Raw genomic sequence first — 17,130 nt, forward strand, 5'->3', positions numbered from 1 at the left:
TTTAAACTGTGCCAATATAACCGTTACATTTCTGGTTTAACTGTAGCACATGGATCATATGACACCCAGATGTATTTGTTTGTGTGTATGTATATATATATATATATATATATATATATATATATATATATATATATATATATATATATATATATATATATATATATATATATATATATATATATATATATATATATATATATATAAATATATATATATATATATATATATATATATATATATATATATATATATATATATATATATATAACTTTTGGCTTCTTAAAGCGAATGTCCTTAAATGAGAACAAAACATTTGTGAAAGAGGCCTGAACTGATTTGGATTTGCTGTAATTGTGCTACGGTTACTTACAGAGGGAAGTCAGACTTGAAACAACATAGTTGGGTCTACATGGTCAGCTAGTGTGCTCATAAACAGGACACAAACAAGAAAGAAAAGAATATACAGAGTTTCTCCTTCAATCGTTAGTATCCTTCTCACTTCCTCTCTGCCAATAGAACTACGTCCAAAAGGAACACGAGCTAAGCAAACAGTACACACTGAGACAACATTTCATTGGCCTTGGTTTAAATTATTAATTAAACCAGCACAATAAAAAAAAAAAAAAAAAAACATTTTTATCTTTATACCTTTGAGTTTACCAATTTGGTGTACAAATAGCAGACCATCACATCTCTAATGAAACTGTGGCAGGCAATGTAACCTCCAATTTGTAAGATAAGAAAATAGAGCAGCAATATTTGCACAATATATGTGCACATTCAAGTAAATAAAATAGAAAAAAAAAAATTCAAAGACAGATTGATACGCATCAGCCTCTTGTCTTTGTTGGTCTGATTGGCACTTTTGTGAATAGGAGTGCATTTCCATTAATAGATCATTTCTTTGCTTTTATTTGATAAACATATGAACCCACTCAGTGGTCTTGTAGACCATTAGATATATTTTAATAAGCATAGTTTACCCTCCCCCCCCATGCTTATTTTTCTGATGTGAATGGAATTCTGGATGACCGCAGAATCTTTGTTCTGAGATGGACTTCCTGTAAATGCAGCAAATGTCATCTAATATCATGCAGAACTAGGATTTGAACTGATATAAAGTAAAACCCTGTTGATACTGTTGTTAAAGTACATCAGATTGTTGAGAGGTATTTTCAAAGAGTTCAATTCAAGTCTCAATTTCAAAAAGATTGTTGAACCAGAATTAGCATGGAAACCTCTGTTCGGTTATCAGTTCTGATCAGGAATCGCATCAGATCGACATTTATAGAAGATACTAGTCAACCAAACACAGGATGCTGCTCTGTTAAGAACAAATGCTGATCTGAGTGTTGCATCACTTCCTTTCACTTCACAGATCATTCGTAAATCAACGACTCGCTTTGTTTTCATAGATACATGCCCGTCTTAAATCAAATGACCCCTAGCATTCACCCAGAGAAGCACCCTTCGGTGAGTGTATTGAAGAGGTAGAGGAAAAATGCTTCCATAATGACATGAAAAGTTTACTCACAGTTTTTAAGTAAACCACAGAAAGGTTTGTACGGGGCGAGAGGTTAATATTGAAACTTTTAATTCTCACTGTCTGAAATCCACAGCAGTCCAACATCAAACCCAGGTGCGTTTAACTTTTAGTGCATCAACTCAAAAAGTGCCAAAAGTTGGAACAAATCAACATGAACGTACTTGTATACATAAGAAAAAAAGATTTTTGGACATTATGGAAGTCATTTCCCCTCAGTTTTATGCCAATCTGTTTGTGTATGTTCATGAAGTGTATGCTGGTCTTGTATGCATGTGTGCAAGGTGTGTGCAAATAGAACATAATATCTATCTATCTATATATATATATTTTTTTTGCCCATATATTTCATTATTTAAATAAGTATTCCTTGCCATACCTACAGCACCTGCAAAACTACAGAAACCGGAACTACTCCATCTAATGAGCGCAAGATAATTGTTGAATGAAGATCTGGCAAGGGATACAAAATGATTATTGAACACCATGCAAAACCCCAACAAGCACATACTGAGGGCTGCCCCAAACAAACACCTCGAACCACCCAGAATTACTATGCTCCAATTAATGATGAGAATAACAGAGCAGAATCAAGACTCCATCATGTGCATCACTCCGGCCCTCAGATGTGTGTCTGCTTCCTCCAGATCACATTTCAAAGTTAAAGCCTTTGATCAAAAGAAGAGTTATTCATAACACTGCACACCACGAACATCCTACAACTAGATATTTCACCTCTGACTAGAAAAAAAAAAAGGAAAGGACACTGGGCATTACCTTTACTAAATGGGCTCTTTGGGCCCCACTTTTCAAGTCATTGTCTCTTAACAGTAATGACTTTTTATGTTAGGATACTCTTTTAATAAAATACCTGGATTATTTCAACACCACCCACCACCAACACGTCAAATAGACTACATAAACTCCACACCCAGCATGGTCTGATATAAATACTAACACGAAATGAAACGGCTTAAGAAATCCTTTGAAGAGTGCTTAAATCCTCATGAAACGCATCTGCAGATATTATGCGTATTATGAGTTTTGTTTATAAAGAATGGGCATATCAAACACAACCAGGCTTGTTTAAATACCAGGATATGAATAATGAAAAAATTCTATAAACACAAAATAATGAAAAACAAACCAGGATCAAAAGAATAAGGATGAAGATCAAGACTTGCTGATTTTAAATGAGAAAATTCTCTCATCTTTTAGTGAAAGGGCATACCTCCCCTTTTAAAGAGAAAAGGACACAGCGCCACGATCTCTACCTGAGGGAGATGATTATTAAGCTGCATCAGTGGAGGAGGGGGGGCGGTGAAAGAAACTAAAATCCAGCTCTCTCGTGTGTGATAGGGCAGTGGATACGTTCCCCTGTGTGAAACACACCTCAGTGAATAAATAAATCAGTCAGTGTCACGGGTCGAAATTTGGTTCACCCAGATATATTCCGACGTGTGTTTTAGTACCGGTACGGGGTGCAGGGATGGGTGTAAAGGGAAGGGGCGGCCGGAAAGAGTCTGAAGGCTGGTTATAGCTGGAAGCCCTCCATGGGGGCCTCCTGCTGCGGGAAAAGAAACTGCTGCTGGCTCTCATCCACCTGTGGTGCCAGACTGGCATCCTCATCCTCAACTCCAAAGTAGTGCTCGATGAGGTCAAAGGCTTTCTGGTAGATCTCCTGATTTTCATGACTCTGTAGGAACTCGATTTTGTCCAAACCTGGCAAGAGGAGAAAGACAGCGAGAGTTACATAGATTTCTTTGATTGCGTTTTATTTATTTTTTTATGCAGCAAGGATGCACTAGATTTATAAAAAAAAGTCCTAGTAAAGACGTGTATATTGATAAATAGAAAGCTCAAAAGATTTGTTTTTACCCTACACAAAAAAAAAAAGAAAGAAAAAAAAAAGAGAAAAAAAAAAAAATCAAGCAGCACAACTCTTTTTAACATTGATGGAAACACTTTAGATTAGGGAACACACTCACTATACAAGTTTTCCCTCCATAAACTCCTAATTACTGCTTATTCATAGTAAAGCATTAATATGTTCTTTATAAGTACTAATAAACAGTCAATATACTGGTAATATTCATCCTAATAAACAACTAATTAATAGTCAATAGTGTTCTCTAATTTTGGGCTGCTAATTCCAAAAATAACGCCCGTTCCCCAAATCCTTTGACATGATGTCTCCGAAAAAACACATGCAATTGTAGCAATTGTTTGGTGAAAATAAATGTTACCATAGGCTTCCTCAATAAGACTGCAGTAAGGGTTGAGGCCGCTGCCGTTCTGTTTGGCCTCCTGCTCGCCCAGTCTGAGAATGTTCTCCAGACCATTCAAAGCCACCTGTACGATCTTGGAGTCCATCACAGTCAAAAGATCACAAAGAGGTTTAATGCAGCCCAAATTCACCAGATACCTACGGAAAAGAAACAGGTAAGGGAATAATAAGCAACAGTATGTTAATTGAATAGGAAATGCAATCCAAACAACATTGTGCTTGGAATACTGCCCTCGAAAATAAAGTCCAATAACTGATTTTTTATTTTTTTTTGGCACAGAATATTATGCATTCCCTCTTCTGCTGCTTTTTGTAATTCGTGGAATGATCAATTTGTAAAACTAGCCATGCACCAGTATGACTGGGACAATATTTGTCCTTCAGTACTTAATTTCTCAGAAAATAAACATCATAATTTAATTTCCCTCAATACAAATAAGTTCAGCAAGAGAACATCACCAAAATCAGGCTAGCAACTGGCTCAAGTTTCCTTTCTTATTCACTGATACTAAAAAAAAAAACATTTAAGCAATGTGGAACGTGAAAGGACAGGAAAGCAAAATCAGAATCTAATCTTTCAGTCTAAAAGTAGACTAAGAAACATCTTAAGTACACAATGAAATAAAATGCCTTGGACACAATCCAAAAGTAAAGCTTATTCATAAAACATTAATAATAATGTCAAGTCATAACACCACACTATGTAACACTCCAGTTAAAAACATGTCTCGTACATTATAAACACAATTAGATGAGACATTAGATGGTAAGTTGTCGCTACGCTTTTGCCGAAGGAAGCACTCAGTAAGTACACATTATAGGCTGATACATTTAATGAAGCACTGTTTTGGCTGTGGCTAAATACCATAAGTACATGTCTGATAAAAACTGCAGCCATTTGCTGTAAGTGTGCATAGTGATACTTCCAGACTGTGATCTCACTGGACGCATGAAAACCACACTGCAATACAACCTGGATAAACACATCACAAGTGCTCCCTGGTGAACAAGACAACTTCACCAATATTAGCGCTTGTGCTGTGCTGTGCTAATAGCCTTCTGAGAAGACCCAACTTGGCCAGACGGGCTTAAATGGGCTCCCATGCTAAACTCAAACTATCTTGAGAATTTATTTCTGAGGTCAGGTCCAACTCAATTTATGCTCCGTCAACCAATGCTGTCATGTGACTTGACTACTGTGACTCAAAAAGCCAGACATATCGAGGATCACACACTGCACACTGTTGCTTTTGTTGACCAAGAATCACCCGCACAGACAAAAAGAGGCTGTCTGACATACATGTAAAGAGGGTAAATATTCGAAAGGCCATCAATCATAACCAGACATTTTTTGCTCTAAACACACAACTGATTTTTGGTTTGCTTTATTTGGTCCAATCTCTGTTCCAGACTTGCTTATAAATGGCATTGCAATTGTTTTCCAGAGATCGCAATAGAAATAATACAAAGTCTGTAAACAGGAGGTCAGAGATGAGACACACTGAAGACGGACACAAAGACAAGAGCACAGACACGCCAGCACAGAAAATACTGTCCCAGGCAGAACAAGCTTAATATTAAATATAATTATTATTTTAGGCTTTGCGACAAGTTTGTCAGAAGTCTGAATGCTTAAGATGTTTAACTTAAAACGAGCTGTAAGCACATGCTCAGAGCTCACCGGATCTGCTCAGGTGTGCCACCTGACGTGGCATTAGTGATCGCCCACGCCGCCTCCTTCCTGGTGCGGAATTCTGCTTTCTGTAGGATATCTATCAAGACTGGGAAGATGTTTGCATCTATTACAGCCTGCAGAAGATGATGATGAAGACAGGTGAGAAAAAGAACAGAGGATTAAAATCATCCTTAAATCCAAAAATATATCCCAAGTAGACACTAGACACAGGACCACTTCTTTGAAGGTTTGAGGGCGCATGATAAACAAGCTGGGCCCTGTGAGTGTGCATCTTGGTAGCGGATGTGGAGTGTGGGTCAGGGTGTACCTGAATCTGCGCTCTGTTTCCCGCTGTGATGTTGGAGATGGTCCAGCAGGCCTCCTTCCTGATGGATTCCTTGGCGCTACTGAGCAGGTGCAGGAGGCAGGGGAGAGCTGAGCAGTTCAACACCACCTAGGGCAGAGAGAATAAAAGCCATCCATCTTCTGTTCCAAACCAGAGATAATCATACATGAAGACGAAGAAACACATCTGCTCACACACAAACACACCTGTGTCTGAATGTCATCTCCTGTAACAATGTTTCCAACGGCCCTCAGAGCAGGAGAGGCCACCTTGTAATCGGTATGCCTGCAAGAAAAGAGGAAATAGGTCATCAAGAACAGCAGTTCTCAAACTTTTTAACTCAAAGGTCCCTGGCTGTCCAACAGAATATTTGAAGCCCCCCCCGATTTAGACCTCTGGCAGGGTAGTGCCATATTTAATTTTTGACAGGAATGAAAACAAGGCTGTAAAGTATAGCAGTACAATGTGTTCTTTCATTAAACAATATACTGATTATTCAGCTGATGAAACGTCTTTCAGAAAAAAACTCTATAAAACGGTTCTGAAAGGTGCGAGTTCTGATAACTACATGATTTAGAACCTTTATACAGAGCATGCCATTATAAAGACTGCAAGTGTTTCCCTCACAGCCTTGTTTTCATTCGTGTTAAAGGGGTCATGAACTAAGAAATCAATATTCCCTTTTGACATATCAGAGGTCATTGTACTATAAAAACATACTGTAAGTTTCAGAACTCAAAACTTTCTTGTTAGTCTAAAAACAGCTTATATTGAAGCCAATCTGTCAAAACGACAGCTTGTGGAATTTGCCACATTATGGCATAATAGTGTGGCTAAACCCCGCCTCTGCAGAAGAAGATGAACACCTGCTTATACAGCACTGCCTCCTTAGCCCCACCTACTGATTCATGCATGTAGTGTAAATAACGACAGAGGCAAACACAAGTCTACACAGAAACCAAACAATAAAGTTGCTCCAAAGACAACAAAATGCTGTGCAGTGCCAAGTTGTGGAAAAACAGTCTATGCATCGCCTTCCTTCTGATCCCAGCATTAGGATAGAGTGGATGAACTTTATTTTTAATGAAGTTCCAGACAACATCAGTAAGAACTTTCAAGGTCCTTTGTTTACTTAATTTTACCATGGATTTGTTTATAGACAACGCACAATTCAATGCAGGATTTTCAGAAAGATTGAAACTAAAAGACTATGCTGTGTCGACTATATTATAAATAGAACAGTAATTATATATTATATATAAACTTTTCACCAAATAAAGACAGTTATTTATAAGAAAAAGTATTTCAGTATGCATCTTGATTTTTTTGACTTAAGTGTAGCAGTTTCAATATGATTTAGAAATGACAATTAAGTCATAATAGCAGACTCACATGAGCAGCTCCACCAGCCTCCTGCAGACCCCTGAATCAATGACTGCTTGGATCTTCTCATTGGGCCCATCAGAGAGATAGGACAAAGCCCAACAGGCATCAGCCAGCAGGTCTGAATCACTGCTGAACAAAAGACGGGACAGCACAGGCAGGCATGGAGACACCTACAAGAGAAAAAGACAGCTTTCAATATGAAGTCTGCGGATTAAGTGACACTTAGCATCTAGATTGATATATAAAAATAAATAAATCAGTAAAAAAAAAAAAAAAAAAATTTAAAAACTGCACAATGACATGACGTCACTGATCGTCATGTGTAAGAACACTCCTTTCATGTGATACATAATAGTTGAGATTTTACTGAAATGTACATGAAATAATTTTTTTCAATGATTTTGAAAGACGTGTATATATATATATATATATATATATATATATATATATATATATTATATGCAGTCACCGTTTATTTGCATTAATTTGATCAAATGTGCAGTAAAAATAACATTGTGAAATTGTAAAATTCAAACCAACTGTTTTCTATTTGAATATACTTTTAAAGAGAAGATCGGATGCTTATTTTCCACAAGTTGGTATGATTCTTTTGGGTATTCAGGAAATGTCTGTAACATACTTCAGTTAAACTTCCTCAATAGACATGTAAAACAACACCCTTTTTATCATGTAAAACATGATCACAGTGACTCACTTCAGTGCATGTATCTTTAAATGATAATGAGCTACTGTTCACCCCACCCCTCTCTTCCAAGACACCTGAATTGCTTCCTTGGACTCCGTATATGGCTCGGAGGCAGTCTTATTCAAATAACTAGCAATCTACATAGAAACTGGCTGCAAACTGAAACAGCTCGCTGGATGACAGTTTCAGACTCAAGACAGTTCATAACAAACTGGCTGCCTGTTTTCTTTTCAGCTTTTCTGTGCTGGCAGACATGCCAGAAACCTAAGTAAATGCAAAAACAACTAAAAAAGTAAACATTTTATCCGATGTCCCCTTTAATATGCAATTTATTCCTGTGATGATAAAGCTACATTTTCAGCCACTGAGACCTATGACACATGAGACCTTTTGAAAGCATAAAGTGCCTTCTTAAACATAAGGAAAATATAGAGTGTTGTCAAGGGACAGACAAGCAGTAAAGACCTTCTCAAAGTCTGGGGGTGGACTTTTGCCTCTGCAGAGGTTGGACAAGGCCCACACAGCATTCCTGGTCATTGTGAGACGAGTTGATTTCGTCAGCAGCCTGGGGATGAAAAAAGTATCATTAAGAAAACAATCAATCCTTATCTTAAGCAAAAAATGTTTGTTTCTTCCGCAGACGATGTTGAAGTTATTGCTATGTCAGATAAATGCCAAATACTGTAGTCCTGTGTAAGGTAAACAGAAAAACTGAGCACTCACATTAGTAGAGGAGAAAGGATATTACAGTTTAGCACATAATCTCTGCACACAGCGCTGTCTCCCGCAATGTTCCCCAAAGCCCAAACAGCCTGTGACACAAAGATTCATTAACATAACAACATGGGATATATACTCGTTTAGCACAAACTACACAAGGTGACTTATCCCTTGCAGCTTCATAAGTTGTACCTGCTCCTGCACGTCTTCAAACTCTGAGTTGAGAAGCTCGATAAAGACAGGTACGGCTCCGGCCTCGATCACAAACTTTGTCTGCTGAGATGTTCCAGATGCGATGTTGGTCAGTGCCCAAGCGGCTTCAAACTGAGGGGAGGGAAAAAAGCAAAAAACAAACAAAAAAAAAAACATTCAAGGATCTGAATTTAGAACTTTAAATGGAGAAACTAGTTTAGCTTTAGTTCATCACATCTCACCTGTAAAGTGCAATTGGTACTTTTCTGAAGGAACTCAACGAATCTATTCACAACTCCCGGAGTGCTTATCACCTCGTCAATAGGAGGGTTTGGTTCTGAACAACACAGAGATTGATTTATTAAAACTCAGACATGCTTCTAGGCAACTCCAGACATGTGTTTGTGCCAGATACCTTTGGAAAGCAGTTTTCTGAATCTCTGTGTTATGACCAGTTGTAGTTCAGGATCTTCTGAGAAGAGCATTTCAACCATGTCTCTTGTAATTACTCCATCCTAAAAAACACATAGGACAAATTTGGTCTAGATCAATGACCGTAATTTGTTTTCGACCCAGGTTTGCACCTCTGTGAAGTCCAAATCAATAGTGCTTATTGAATTAAGGGGTCATAATGCACTACTAACAACACACCCAGTGTTACCTCTGCCTGTAAGTGACATAATGGGAAAAAGCAAACTATGCATTTGGGTTTGAACTCACTGGTGCTGTGGTGGAGGAGATGAAGGAATCCGTAAGTGGACTGTCAAACATTCCCCCTTCTTCACCCAGCAGCTCCACATTTCTTCTCTTAAACAGCTGCCAAGAGAAAAAGAGAGAATCAATAGTGCAAATTGCATCAGTTAAAGTTAACATGAAACAGCATTCAAACCATTTAACTTCTGTATCAGCATAGTCAATGCGAAAAGGATGTATGGGATAATGTTACAAAATAATATTTCACAAAATTACAAACCCCAAAGTTTTGAATGGTAGTATAAGACATATTAACAGCGGATGATTATGATTATTTTTTTTCTCTTTGGAAAAACATGCACCCACTAACTGCACAATAAAACCTCTATATATATATATTAAATTCAATGGGGTTCCATATATTTTCAGGTTACCTTTAAAAGAAAAATCACGTAGGGAACATGAAAACAAATAAACCAAGCAAGTGGACAGTCACCTGTTGCTCTCGTTTCTGTTTCCTCAGCTGAATGCCTTCCTCCTCCCTTCTCCGACGCATCTCCTCCAGGTTGAGTGCTTTGTTCTTGTAGCGGTTCATCCTGAAATTATCCTTTGCAGGACTTCCTGAAGGCTCTGCAGAACATAACGAATTAGTAACAGTTTACAGACATCTCCAAAAACACAACAAACAATTAATAGTCTGCTTTGATCCAAGAAAAAACATGATAATCAACCTCCCATCCACAGCAGTACAATCCAATCCAAAAAAAGTAGGTTTCCAGATAATCTTGCCCACGCAGTATATTTATATTGCATATTAACTAAGTACTCAACAGAACAAATGCCTTTTTTAGGGCTGTCACTATTCCTTGATTAAATTTGAGTACTCTATTATGATAAGAATTGTTGATTGCATTTGGCACGTGTCGACTAACCGACAATTACCTGAAGTGGTGCATTCCACGGTCGAGAATCCATGAAAAGCATTATTAGACCATTTTCTGAGGTTGTGTGAAATATTAAAACCCATTTAAGATCATAATAATGCATAGTGCTATTGTGAAGCTGTGAGTCTAAGTTGCTTATAATGTTCAGCTGGAAACAATGTGCACCATTCTATCAAATTTATAAGGCAAATCATTTATAAACCTACACTAACACAAAAGAATACATCAGCATACAGAAGATATACAGAAGAATATCTTGTTAAATATGCTAACTGTTGAAAAGTTTAAAACCCTTACTCTGAGTTCTCATGTTTTGATGTCCACATGTTCTTGTTCGAGAAATTACAGTGGCTCTAGCATTTCTATCATACAGAAGTGGCAAACTATTACAGTGGACATTTGAATTAAATGTTGTTTAGTCAATATTAAACAAGGAAAAGTGTACAAACAAATATCAGGCTGTTGGCGCCCTCTGCAGGCATTTGATATAGTACACAATGTCCTTTAGTTATGATTATATTGTTTTATTACAAATGTGTAAATAAAACTGTTGTTTGTAAATAAAATGGATAGCTTTCTTATATTTTATTTGAATCAATTATTGCCTCATTGCTATTAAGTCATTTTAAAGTCTATTGTACGCTTAGGTTTATTTGTATTACCACATAAAATGTTTATCAGATTACTCGATTAATCGTTAGAATAATCAACCAATTACACGATTACCAAAATATATTTTTTTCCTCCTTTTTTAAATAATCCTAAATAAAAAAAATCAAGGTCTCCACAAAAATATGAAAGTGTAACTGTTTTCAAAATTGGTAATATTATCAGAATGATTTCTGAAGGATCATGTGACACTTAAGACTGGAATAATGATGCTGAAAATTCAGCTTTGCCATCACAGAGGTAAAATACATTTTAAAATTAATCATATTTCACCATATAACTGTCCTGCTTTACTGTATTTTTGATTAAATAAACACAGGCTTGGTGAACATAAGATACTTTTCAAAAACATTTCAGGACTTACTGACCCCAACCTTTTAAATGGTATTGTATATAAACATCTTGTTAAACCTGTCTTATAAGAATAAAGATCTTGATTTGAAGTCTGTGAACAGGGATGCAGAGTTTGTTTTCAAATGGTCAATAAAAATGGCAAAGTTCATATTTCTGTTAATGAGTTGCTACTGAGGAAACTAGGAGTACAAGACCTGCACAAACTGTCCATGGTGGACATATACTCATGTATCTGGGCATATTGACAGGAAAAACAAAACAGCTGTAACAATTTCAATTGGTGCGCCATCTGCAAGAGTGCACATGTCATCAGTAACAAGACTAAAATGAATGTGGAAATGCATAGCTTATTAAACCCTTCCCTTCAAAATGAACGTCGGAGAAATTGTTCAGCACTCTCAGCAGCTATCTCCACCTTCATTACTCACTTTGGTCTGTTTGTGCTGAGCACATCGCACTTGAACAGTGAGCAAAACCACTTTTAGTGAGGGTGTCTAAACGCTGTTTGCATGAGCAAGCAGCTAAAGCAGCCTGTCTCAGCATTTGTGCAGCACTGAGAGCAGAGGTGGCTACGAATGATGACTGGCTAATGCTCCCGAAAGCACATCAGGGCACTAACAGACGAAGCGCCTGAGGGTACAGTTACAGATCTTGGATCTGCTCCCATCCTTTCTGTATGATCTTACTGCACTGCATCTCAAAGGAGGAAAATAACCCAAAATCAGCACTGGCACCATGTGAAGGCCTCCATAAGCTTCTGTCAGTAAAGATCTGCAGTTCTGGGGCAGAGAACTAGCACAAGTTACAGCTTGACTATCAGAAATCAGGCTTCATGATGGGTGAGGTTTTGGGTGAGATGGGTGAGGCCTTCTTTTACACGCCAATATATCTGCTCATGAACAATATAGGCCATGGCTTAAAGGAACAGTTCACCCAAAAATTACATTGTTTGTAGTTCCATTTACTTTTGTTCCAAACCCATATTGGAAGACTATTGCATTTAGCTTGAAAACCAAATCCTCTGTCCACCATTGTCCCCTCAGTATTCACATCATTTCTGCCACCTCACATTAGCAATGACTTTTCAGTGAACAACTTTTTTGTTATTCTGGTATTTGACAGCCCCAGTTCACTTTTATTACATTAGGTTAAGTTCTCCATGGAAGAAAGATGGTCTTAAGGATCTGGAATGACATAAGGATGTTCATTTTTGGGTGAACTATTCCTTTAAGAAGAGAAAGAACATCATAATGACCCTGTTCTACAAATTTAGATGGCATGACAAGCAAGCTGTGGCTCAACCCGACTCAAGTACTCCATTACATCGTCGCCCATCACATGGGCCTCACAAATAGCAGTGTGGGCTGGGCCCCCGTCGCAGAACTATTTTAAAGAGGTGTGTTTGCTATGGCTTAAAGACGGAGCACTAGGGACAAACAGCCGACGGGATCAGGGTGTAGACGATCCACAGTTCAACCTGCAAAATCACAACTTGTGTAGCTTTAATAAGGATCCATCTACATCATTTACACAGTTCTATGCAATGTTTTATATTTAATTTGATTTCTGTAATATTTCTCATCTGAATGATACTGTTTATATGTACCACTGTGCTTTTGCTTGTAATTTATTTGTTCTTATTTTATTACTGACTGTTTACTGTCTATTGATCAGAAGCCCAACCTGAATCCAAAACTGACCCTGGTTTCAAAAAAATGCAAACTGAAATGCCACACAGTGTGAGAAATCCACTAAACTGTCATGGAAAAGCTGTCAGATATCTCATTCATTTTCACTGTGATGATTCATTGAAATAGTAAACCATAAGACCGGAAAAACCAAGTCAGCAGCAGCAGATTCTGACATCCTATCTGTATGGTTCCTGTCCCAACCTTCAAACAACCCTCTCAACAGTATTCCATAAAACTGAGGGCCCAAGTCATATTTAAATGTATCATGAGTGAGGTTTTATTGCTTCTGACAACATAACCATCTTCTGACAAGAAGCAGCCTTTGAGCAGACATCTGATAAACGGATTTAAAACAGAAACTATCAGCTATCAGGGTTGGTCACATGTTACAGTTGACTAGAGATCTCACTGAAATTTGAGGCGAGTGACTTATTTGTTTAGTCTGTCTAAACCCAGTCAGCTATCTACATAAACAGCATTTATGGCCATCGTTTATGTGCATAATGACAGTTCACTGGGTTCTTCAGTGTATAATGTCGGAGCATTTCCTCTTCGTCCACTGTGTAGAGACAAACATGAGACTACTTCACAATCTCTGGATGAACATGAACAAGCGTTTACGTTACAAAGACTCAAAACCTCCACAAGCAACTGTTCTAGCTTCAGATATCTGTTCTCAGGTTGACTGGTAAACACGTATGTCGAGTACAGCAGTGTGCTAGGCTAACTGTCCCCTCACGCTCATGCTTTAACTGACATGATGTAGCTTCTCTCGGGTTTTCAGCTACAGATTGTGTCCCCAAACACCGCGAATAACAGAACTAACGCGTCAACAACAGTATAGGTTGGATGCTTACCCATCGTGCTTTCTTTGCTGATATACGCTTTGAATTCTGGTTATATTAACGCTGTAATCTTAACACTCTCCTTGTCTTCCAGAATTTGCTCCTCACAAACAATATGTCGGTGATCTACGGAGAGCCGAAGGAGACAAACTTAATGACAGCGTTTCCAATTTCTGTTCTAGGAAACGCTGAGCAAACGAGCAAAATGCAAGCGCAGCGTCATCAGGATGTATCAGAAGTTAAACGGACACAATATTATATCACTGTTATATCGTTTTTAATCTCTAACGTTTTAGTGATTCATAACATAATTACAAATTATGAAAATAAAATGATTATATGCATTTCTTCCTAAAATAGGCCTATTCCATGGACAATTTTGCTAATTATGCTTGTCCGTATATACCCAAAGTACAAATACTCTCAACAAAAATTGGCTTAAGAAAACATTGTTTATATTTTGTGCATATTAATACAAGCAATACCAAGAGAAATGTTCAATTAAGATGCTAAGAAAACGTAAACATAAAAAGGTGCATAAAGTGTAATAATAGCCTATATTAAAAAGAAAAAAAAATGCTTCAATTATTTATCAGTATAATATTTAATAGCCTAATTATATCTGCTTAAAGTCATATCAAACTTCTCATTTTATGTAGGCTATGTGGAATTTCCCCAGTAATAATAAAAATTACTTTATATAATTATTATTACTTTATATAGGCTAATTATATAATCTATAATAAATCTATGCCATCTAAATTAGCCTACTGAAACACATTTTAACTTGAACTTGAAACTTATTTATTAATGATGAAAAATTCATCATCAGCTGTTCTCCAAGCTATTGACAAGATATTCGACAAGATAAGCCTGATTCAACAGGCCTGTTTTACAACCGGCTTAATCACTTTATAATTAGGTCCAATCACAAAATTAGTGGATAATGCAATATTTTTTGATAAGGCTATATTAGAACTTATATTGGTCTTTCTTTCATTCTTTTTTCTTTTTTTCTTTTTTTTGCATCAGACGCTATAAATTTGCTCTGCCCTGAATGTGGCAATATGGAGCTCACAGTGGATTGTCTTTGCAGCCTTGTGTCTCCATTAATGTGCTCGGCTCGGCACAAATTGAATGTGATGCAATAACAGAGTGTGAGGCACCTGCACTCAATTCTCTGCAAGCATGTAGCGATACATTATCGTGCAGCTCCAGTGTTTGGGCCCCTGATGGCATTGCTTTCAATGAACACTTGGGGGCAACGTTGGATTAACTCAGTGAGGGCCCCAAAGGGGACGCACCACACAGAGAGATTTTCATCATGTTGCTGAGACACTGTGGGTTTACATTTACATGCATAGAAAAACAGCAACTAAGCTTGGTTTAGTGTTATGTCAAATAATTAAATGTAGGGTCTTCACATCTGCATCCCTGCTAACGCTGCTGATGTCAGTTTTCCTGCAGTGGTTTCTCCACCAATTCCTAATTTAAGGACCATCAAACCTGATCTTGTGTAGCTAGGCAGTTTAAAAGAATGGGAAAATAATACAGTGTCATTTATCAGTGCCAAGTTTCAAAAGGTAAGCCGTGACCTCAAGAAATTCCTATATCTGGCATAAGCAATATGTTTCAGTAAAGCTGTGTAACAATGCAGGCACATAGCTCTTATTGTTTATACAAAAATTAGTTTTTCTGTATTTATCGGACCCTGTAGTTGCCGCTCCACAAATAGAAAGTAATTTACATTTTGAAAGATTTAAATCTTATATTCTGATAAAATTTGCATTTTTGCCCTAACAGTGAATTCTTAGAGCCATAAAGTCAGAAAAGGAAGGAAGTAAGGCTTTAGGAATATTATAGAAATATGAATTGTTCTCCTGCGTATTTATTTAAGCCTGCCAGCTCTCTTGTGCATCTGATCAATAACCAGTCCACACACATTTACACTTGACAGTACTTCTGTGGCGTCTCGCATTACAGAGCCAACTAGTAATTAAGATTAAATACAGATTAAGTTCCCTTTAGACTTCATTTAATTATACCATGCCGGCTGTTCTCTTTTTTTATTGTATATGCATGCTTGTTGATGAAAGCAACCTCATAGACCATGTAGTTTGCTTGTTAATTTTGGCTAATCAAGCCTTCAATGTATCATTTGGAAAATAACAAGATAACCATCGAAAGCACTTTGGAAGGCACGTCAGTGAATGAGGTTTCTAATTTGTTGATTCAATTATACAGCATATGCTAATGACCAGCCTCTAACATACTCCAGAATGAGAGTTGACTGCTTGTCACACAGACATCTATCTTTGGATTCCCTTGCAAGCAGGGCTTTGTATCTTCCTAATAAAGAGAGATCCAGATAGCAGAAGAGGGAGGTGCAGCTACTCAACAGAGGTGTGTGTGGGCACAGAGAAATTGATATGTCTTTATTAATAAACCATAAAATTAAATTCACACCGTTCCTCGCTCCCCACCTTCTTCTTTATCTGTCTCTCTTCATGTGGAGCCAGTGAGGTGGCACAAGAGATAGCACACTGTAAGCGTATAGTTGAGAAATATGACAGATAGAGAGATGGTCCAGCTGTGCCAGAATTCACAAAAGCATGGTGCAAGTTTTGCTAGTTATGAGAGTCAGTCACAACCACCAGACACCCAGATAAGACAACGTGAGCTGTCATTGTGAATGACAGGCTTTGATGCTATAATTGGGTGTTTTTAGATGAACTCCAAGGCTTGGATTTAAAGGGATAGTTCACCCCCAAAATGGAAAGGTTTGTCATGCTGTTCTAAACCTGTGTGCTGTTGTCTTGTTTCTGTGGAGCACAAAAGGTGAACTGTTGAAGTATCTTAAAACGCTCTTTTACATTCAAGGACAGTTCATACAGACACTGTGTCTTTCAAAACATTCTCTTGTGAAAAAGAAGTACAAGAGTACTTACTACAGAAATTATATATTTTAAAAGACATAGCAGTGCAAACTGAATGTAATGTTTTCTGACACTCATTACAAATAAATGAAAATGTATTAGGTTAAATTTATATTAAATGCAATAGAGCAGTAGAGCAG

The 17,130-nt window shown here is 37.4% G+C and overlaps 1 protein-coding gene across 1 annotated transcript; it reads right to left on the minus strand.

Annotated features, from left to right (window-relative positions):
* Nucleotides 1-574: 574 nt before the first annotated feature.
* On the minus strand, nucleotides 575-14,306 carry LOC109057209 (importin subunit alpha-7). The gene is made up of 14 exons (XM_019074417.2): nucleotides 14,067-14,306; nucleotides 10,048-10,181; nucleotides 9,579-9,674; nucleotides 9,274-9,373; nucleotides 9,101-9,195; nucleotides 8,859-8,990; nucleotides 8,670-8,758; nucleotides 8,412-8,511; nucleotides 7,247-7,410; nucleotides 6,061-6,139; nucleotides 5,837-5,962; nucleotides 5,515-5,642; nucleotides 3,793-3,971; nucleotides 575-3,268 (listed from the first exon to the last, which is right to left on the minus strand). Exons 1-14 carry the CDS (start codon nucleotides 14,068-14,070, stop codon nucleotides 3,081-3,083), a joined length of 1,614 nt encoding a protein of 537 aa, XP_018929962.2. The 5' UTR covers nucleotides 14,071-14,306; the 3' UTR covers nucleotides 575-3,080.
* Between the last annotated feature and the right edge of the window lie 2,824 nt (nucleotides 14,307-17,130).

Source organism: Cyprinus carpio, chromosome A19 (assembly GCF_018340385.1).
Source record: "Cyprinus carpio isolate SPL01 chromosome A19, ASM1834038v1, whole genome shotgun sequence".
NCBI classification, from domain to species: Eukaryota; Metazoa; Chordata; class Actinopteri; order Cypriniformes; family Cyprinidae; genus Cyprinus; species Cyprinus carpio.